At 38.1% G+C, this 8120-nt stretch overlaps 1 protein-coding gene across 1 annotated transcript; it reads right to left on the reverse strand.

Annotated features, from left to right (window-relative positions):
* Positions 1-2000: 2000 nt before the first annotated feature.
* LOC130714880 (dof zinc finger protein DOF5.7-like) lies at positions 2001-3609 on the reverse strand. Its single transcript, XM_057564853.1, has one exon. It carries the CDS (start codon positions 3401-3403, stop codon positions 2324-2326), a length of 1080 nt encoding a protein of 359 aa, XP_057420836.1. The 5' UTR covers positions 3404-3609; the 3' UTR covers positions 2001-2323.
* Positions 3610-8120: the final 4511 nt, after the last annotated feature.

Here is an 8120-nt window from a genome sequence, read left to right on the forward strand (position 1 = left end):
AGCCTTAAAGATAACTTCATTTCTTTGTTGCCAAATGGACCAAATGCAAGCTACCCAAGTTGTCCTCCAGCCTAGTTCTTGACCCGTGGAAAGAAAATTCCCATGTTGTAGGAAATGAGCATTGGGGTTCTCTTCCAACACAATCCTAATTCCAAGCCATTGGTAGCAACCCATCCAAATACTCCACGTAAACTTACAGGAGAAGAGTAAATGTTCAGACTTTCCTCCTCTACCGAACATAGCACACAAGAGGTATTTGGGCCAGATTGAATAACATTCCTCTTGAGCAAATTCTCCTTTGTTTGAATTCTGTCCAGAAGACTCTCCATGTAAAAGCTTGCATGTTTGAGGGTGTTGCCAACGACCATATGCGTTTAAACAGGTCTCCTTTCACCTCTGGATTGTGAGAAGACTGAATAGCATATGTTGTTTTCACTGAGAAGATTCCCCACACCCAAGAGTCCAGCTTCCCTGGGGTGGGTTTGAAAGAGCCCAAGATCCTGACCATTTCCCCTAGGAGCTGGTGTTCCCATTCGAATAAACGCCTTCTCCAAGCAAAATTCCACTTACAGGATGTACCCTTCTGCCCATTCACCCATGTCCTTGACCTGAGACTGTTGTTGTTCAGAGACATCATAAAGCCTTCCAAACCTTGTTCTCAAAGACCCCTCAGCCGATGTCCACCTATCATGCCAAAAGGAAGTATTGTCACCCTCACCCACTCTAATGGAAACATGATCTACAAACTGATCCATACCACCCTCCTCTAACTTCCAAAGATCCCTCCACCACCAAGACCCCTTTGTTCCCAATCTCAAATCGTTAGTCCGATTCCCCACCCCATATTTAGCATGAAGGATTTTGCCCCAAAGACTATTTTATTCTTTTAAAAGCCTTCACCTCAATTTCATCAAGAGAGCTTTATTAAAGCGCTCTAGGTCCTTAACACCTAACTCTCCTTCCTCCTTAGGTACACACACCTTCTCCCACTTGATTCACGCTATCTTCCTCTCCCCCCTCCATTGCCTCAAAGAAACTGTTTTTGAATCCTCTTGCAAATAGTTAAAATGCCTAATTTGTAAAAAGACAAGAATAACAAAGGAATAGAAGATAACACGCTCATTCTCCTCCCCCTAGAAATCTCCTTTCCAAGCCTTTTATTTTATTAGCCACAGATAATCATATCATTTAACAATTAACACTATGTTTTCATGTGACATAGTGATTTGTTGTACGCAGTGATAATTAGATCATATCAATAGACAGTTAATTAGTTTCTGGAAGGAAATAAACTTAGGATAATACCAGAGAAACAGAAGTCACAGGGTGCAGCCTCAGGTATAGCTAGTTCTTCAGTGTAAGGATACAAGTGGATTCTTTTCATCACTACCAAACAACAAGAATCTCTATAATATGCCGTTTGAGGAAACTCTTTCAAAAGGCTGGTGTTGCAATAGGCTCGTCCATTTCTCGTAACAAAACAAATTAAGTCTTGCATTTGCATATGCATATGCTACCCACTAGAGGGCCACCACGCATCCACCACTTAACACACAGAAAAACAAAAACCCTAAGCTTTGAGCATACCAAGATGATGTATTCTTGTACAAGGAATTGCAGCTTTACTCTTTTCATTCTTTTTGCTTTAAATTATATATTAATTAACACCAACAATATCAATCCTACTCTCAAACGCTGTGTTCTCGAGCTTGCAATCATAGATACTGTCGTTGATGAGAATCAAAACCTCTAATATACTGAAGCTAGCTATAACAATAATTTTTAATTAGGAAAATGATTTATAGACATCTGTATATATAGTGAGAAATGAAGAGAAGAGAGACAAAAATTGATGTGTTAATATAAGAAAAGTGAGATAGAGAAAAATAAGATGGTTATTGAATGACTAAAATATTTGGATGTTCATGTATCATTATTCAAATTTTAATTAGAAATTAGACTGGGAAAAATTGAAAATAAGCAAATTAAAACTACAGTACTAATAAAATGAAGAGACCATCTAATATGAACATTCAAAATACACTGCATTTTTCCTGAAATTTTAAACTCGATCTCTGGTCCTCTAATTAACCATGGATAACATAGCCAAACACACCATTAACCAACTTACACCGAAAACAGAAAATTATAGAAGAAGAGAGTAGGAAGGGGGGAAAAAACAACAGCTTGTGCTAGATCCATATCCATATACCACCCAAAAACAAACCAACAACAAGGGAAGCAAACTAAGTACCTCTATGCTACTATCTAATGGAAATTAGAAAAAGAAGAAATTGGAGAGAAAAGTAGTTTAACATTAATGTCACTGATATGCACCATTTGTGGTTGGAAGATCAGACCACGAAAGCGTTGGAGGATTCCAGTACCCCAATTCACCTCCTCCTGCAACTGAATTTGGCTCCAAAATGTTGGACATGGAAGAGGAATAACTAGAAGCCGCCACGTTCCCGAGAAATACCGGCGAGGCATCGCCGCAGTAGTTATTAGCTGAAGCTGAAGATCTCAGCTTCTGGTAAAGCTCTTGGATTCCACTGTTGTGGTTATGTAATCCAAGCACAAAGCCTCCATTGTGTTGTTGCTGTTGAGCTTGGTCTTGAATATTGGTCCTAAAAAATGAACTGCATAACCCAAGTGTAGGAGCATGGCCAGCAACACTAGCATGAGCATCATAGCCTAGGCTTCTGTATTGATGATTCAGAAGACCATTTGAAACCAAAGGGTCAGTCACCAAGTGGCCCATGAAGTTGTTGTTACCTTCTTCCTTCACTGCAATAGGGTTAGGGTTAGGGCTTTGATTTTGGTTTTGGGCTTGGCTAGCTCTTAGCAAAGCCAAGAGATGAGAGTTCTGGGGAGAGCCCCACAGGATTTGGCCATGAGTCGGAGGCGGCAGCACATGTTCGCCTTCGAATGACCCATGGCCAAGCCCTGATGGCGGTGATCTTCCGAGCTCCGACGCAACCGTTTTCATCCTGGTTGCGCTGGTGGTTGTCTTGGCCGCCACAGAGTTTGCTACTCCGATGGTCTTGTTTTTCCGGCAGCCGCCACCGATGGGGACATTCCGGAGAGCGCCGCCTTTGGTCCAGTACCGGCGGCATGTCTTGCAGAAGTGGCGAGGCTGAGTGAGGTTGTAGTTGTTGTAGTAGCAGAACTTGGTGTTCGAGGAGTCGCATCGAGGGCACCGCAGGTTTTGGTTCTCTGATGCAGTGGTGGTGGCGGTGACGGTGGTGGTTGTAGGTGTAGATGTGGTGGTGTGAGTGGTTGTTGTGGAAGAAGGGGTTTGAGATGGTGGTGATGGTAGCAAAACTCCTCCTACTGGATTATTGGAGGATTTTCTTTCTCCAGCTATGAGGCTTGCACCACCATCCAACAGTTCTTGGATCATCTTGTTTAATTTTGTGGATCTACAACAATCCAAAAACGCCAAAAGCAAAAGGGGTGGTGAGTCTTTTTGTGTTGTGTTAGTGGAGAAAAGCGAAAGAGGTAAAGTGGGTGAGAGAGAGAGAGAGTAGAATTGTATGATGAGACTCGCCTTTGGGAATTCAATTTTGCTGTTTTATGCTGCTAGTAGGACAGCTTCGTTGGCAGTCTCCTAGTTGTTCCAAAAGAATATATAGAATTGGGGGCTAGCTACCTACAATATACTACATATATTTTATTTTATTATTACACACTGTATGAGAAAGATAGCATTCAGTTTCAACATTCCAATTAGGTCACCCCACTAATAAACAACTCTTTAATGCAGGAATTAGTATATGAGCACGGGAAATAACTATTTATTCACATATGCTCGAACTAAGTGATGATACTGATAGTCTATCTGACTTTTTGGCTCCCCTTAATTACCTTGCTACTGGCCGTGTTTGCTACTGGTTTGCCTCAGAGGATTGGTAGGGACGTGACTCAATTAGCATCTGAGTGATTTTGAATCAATTATGAGCTCAGGGTTTTAGTTTTATTTGGGTTAGTAGTGACATAGCTAGGAATGGATTTATGCTATATACTTCCTCCGTTCCTAATCTTTTGTTGTTTTAACTTTTGGCCTAAATTCCAAAACTTTTGTTGTTTTACAAATCCAATGCATTTTTTCTCAATTTATTCCATATATACCCTCATTTAATACTATACCTCTCACCTACCACCTCTTATTTTCACCAATCAAAATCACAACAAATTTCTTAACCAATAACTATAATTCTCTCTCTTCACTATAAGAGAACATTAAATAGGGGTGCTTATGTCAACAAATATATCAATGATTGCACTCTTAAACAATGTGCATAACCTTAAACAACAAAAGATCAGGAACGGAGGGAGTATGTTTTGCTGTCTGTTTTCTTTTCTTTCTGTATCTGTTCTTTAATTTGTCATTTCTTTTTCTTTTTCTTTTTCTTGCTTTTTTTTTTAATCATCTTGGGTTGTGGTACCCCTAGTACCTCCTTAATACAATTTTGCATACAAAAAAAAAGTGATACAAATAGTTGCAAAATTTGTTTCATTCTTTTGAGTGAGGATCAAGTCTTCGCCTTATAGTTAGTTATAAGCAATAAATAATGAGGTGATGAACAACAATTATGTTACATGTTACTCGTGATTTTCATACTGGTTTTTTTTTTTCTTTACCATAGTATTACCATAGATAATGGTCATTTATTTTGCAATCAACACATTAAGCGCAGTAGAGAATTTTAAAGAGTTTTTTTTTTGTCTATAAGAATTGAGAATAGAAGTGTTAAAACTTAAACGTACATCAACACTAACCCAACTAATTTTAATGCTGGAATTTGGCAAGTGGGAATTATGATTAGAATATAAATATTATTTTTTTGTTAAGCCCATTATTGATGTCGATCATAATTATGAATCCAACTTCAGTTAAAAGAGGTATATTAATGCATTGATCATTACATATTCTATCATACGTGCGGTCTTTGGGGGAACTAATTATGAATTAGGTGACGGAAATGTATCATTTTGCATGACCCACTCAAGACTAATTAGTGTCAATAAAGACACTTCGTTATTTTCTATGCAGTCAAACTGTTTGTTTTCCCTTTTCCCTTTTTGTTTCCATAGCAACAGAATTCAGACAAGGATTATTTGAATTCATCTTCATCCGATCACAAAGGATTCAAATCCCACCTCATTATTTTCTTTACTTAAAGTAAATATGAAATATTATCCAAAATTAATCTATAGGCATAGGCACATATAACAAAAACAGATCAATAAAATAGAAGAAGTGGGGGAGTAGATCAGGAAGCTGGATATATAATGATATATAGGGAAATTTACTAGCAATCAAGATTTATAAAATATTAGTCCTTGTTATGGTTAGTGGAGGATGACATTAATATTCAGGGTTTTCTGTAGGTGAAGATTCGCCTCTTCAAAAACCATCATTACAAGTTCAAGGAGAGGGCTAATCACATGGAAGTACGTGTAAAGCTGATTGTCCCTACTGTTTGATTAGTTTACAAACTACTTGAAAGAAAAAGGCATTACGCGCCCGATACTCTTGGTTTCAATTACACTGGCTCTCCTATAGCTAGAAGAAAAACATGTCCCATTTTCCGGGGTGATGGAGTACACAATCACCAGGGACACATATTGAACCTAAAACAGCCACAAAAACAGCTGATCGCAAAACAGAGAGAGAGAGAGAGAATAAATGATCAGTTGTCAATTTATCCATGCATTTGCATAAGCAATTTTCTTATCATGACTTATTGGAAATATGTACTTGCTTTGGGGTTGGGGATGCTTGAGATGAGTGCATTATGATCATTTAATCTGTTTTCATGATCTTAAGATTGAATGATTGATGAAGAAGATCTGAATAATCAGAGTAGATGTAGGGGTTCAGTGATAAGTGCTATATTTTATTAGTTTCTATATATTTAAGCACTTACTATATATTTACCCAAGTTTGGAGTAGAATTTGTTAGTATGTTGAAACATGTGCTTAAAGATTGATTTTTACTTCAAATTTGATGAATATAACGTTACTTTTATGAAAATTTAAAATTTTGGGTCAAACAAGCCGCTCAACGGATGTCAGAGGCCACTTAGCGCCTAAGGAAGTTGAAGAAACCCCATTTGAAGAAACTAGTCGCTCAACAGCCGACCGCTTAGCAGCCAAACACGTCACAAATTATGATAAAAACTTCCTTTTTCAGATCTGCACAACAACAACTTTGAATTTAGAGAAAGGTTTTGACATAGAAGAGAGAGTAAAGGAACTTGAGGTTTGGTGAGCTTCCGTCTAGCTAAGAACATGTCGGCGGCGTCGACATGGATCATCTTCATCTTCATAGTTTCTCTTTGTAAGCTATCTAGCATCCATGTTTATGGATAGATAAGTTTTTATTGTTGGGATTGCCTGTAGCCTAGCCTTTTTGCTTTTTGAAATGATGTATTAACTTTAATCTTTATATATAAATCTTAATTTCTATGCATGGTTTATCTTGTGCTTAATGCTTGGTTTAGTTTGATCACCTAGAACATGAGTTTGGATTTGATAGTATAGTGAGCACTGCTATTTGAATTTGATCTAGGTTATATCATCTAATGAATCTAAGATCTAGAGATAGGGTTGGATCATCATTTGTCAAACCAACATCCATGTTTAATGCTTCTTGCTTTGTTAATTAATCAAGAGGTTGGTGGTTAATTAGTAAGACAATAATCTTCACATTGGGAGACTGTGTAGTAAGATAATTAGATGTGATTTAACGAAACCAATGATAGGACAAGGTTTATATATGAAATTTTAAAATGCATTCGAGTTAATCGTTGAACACCAATTCCAACAACTTTCTCTATATGTTGTAATTTGTTTTTACTTTTGCTTATTTTACTTTTTTTTCCATGTGTTATTAAGAATCAAACAAAACAATCTTCAAAAAAACCTGAAATTCATTGCTTGAATAGTTCAACTAGATAACGATATTTGTGTTAGCAATTTCCTGCGGATATGACAAAACTATTTACTACACTACAATTGAGTCTTAAGAGATTTCAGAGTAGAGTGGTACAAATTCATTCATCGTTCAACACTTCATCCCTTAAGCAAGGATTGTGGATTCGATTCTCAACTCTTGCGAATGAAAAAAATTTGATCAATCTCCTACCATTTAGAGCGTTGATCATGAGGTGATGAATTAGTTGTGACTTTTAATTTAGAGCTTCATTCTAGGTAAGGGTTGTCTAGAAAATGAAAGTTTTTTTTACAATCAAAATGGAATTTCATTAAATTTGGAAATCAACGAATAAAATAGGGTAAGGGTATTTCATCAACCCACGCAAAAATTGCGGGCAAGATTGGGTGACATCCCAATGCAAAACGAGTTGATAGTACATGCATAAGGCTCCTGGTTTGGGTTTGGGTGCGGATTTAACTAATCCCACACCCGAACCCAAACAAGTTTTAAAATTTGGGTGAAACCCAAACCCGAACCCAAAGAATTCGGGTTGGATTTGAGTAGGGCCCCACGGGTTTGGGTTTTCCTGCCATCTCTACCTCTCAACCATTTCCATGCTCTTAATCGAGCAAGCTCCCATACCCTGTCAGGATCTATTACTCCACCTCTGAAAATTACATCGTTTCTGGCTGTCCACAGTGACTAAATAACTGCAACCCAGATTTTTTTCGCTCCCCTACGCTGCTTATATGTACCCAACTCGCCACCATGTTGCAGAAAATGCGATTGGAAATCCAAAGGAAGGGTCGTTGAAATATTCATCCACCTGTAGCATGAATCCCAGACCTTGGAAGAGAAGGGGCAATTGAAGAGTAAGTGCTTTGTAGACTCTTCTTGCAACAGACACATAACACATGTCAGAGGAACTTCTGCTGTGACAATTCCCCTCCGACGTAGGTTTGTCTTTGATGGTACCCTCCCCCACAAAGCTTTCCAAACGAAAGCAAGGGTATTTGAAGGAGCAGAGATTTTCCACAGAAGTTCAAAAGAAGGTACCTGTACCACCATATCCAAATCTTGGAACATAGTAAAAGCTGATTTCACAATAAAACAACCATCCTCTTCCCCCAACCGAAGCCATTTATCCTTCCTCCCTTCCACTAAAATAGCTTGTTG

This window comes from Lotus japonicus, chromosome 4 (assembly GCF_012489685.1).
Source record: "Lotus japonicus ecotype B-129 chromosome 4, LjGifu_v1.2".
In the NCBI taxonomy this organism is placed as follows: Eukaryota; Viridiplantae; Streptophyta; class Magnoliopsida; order Fabales; family Fabaceae; genus Lotus; species Lotus japonicus.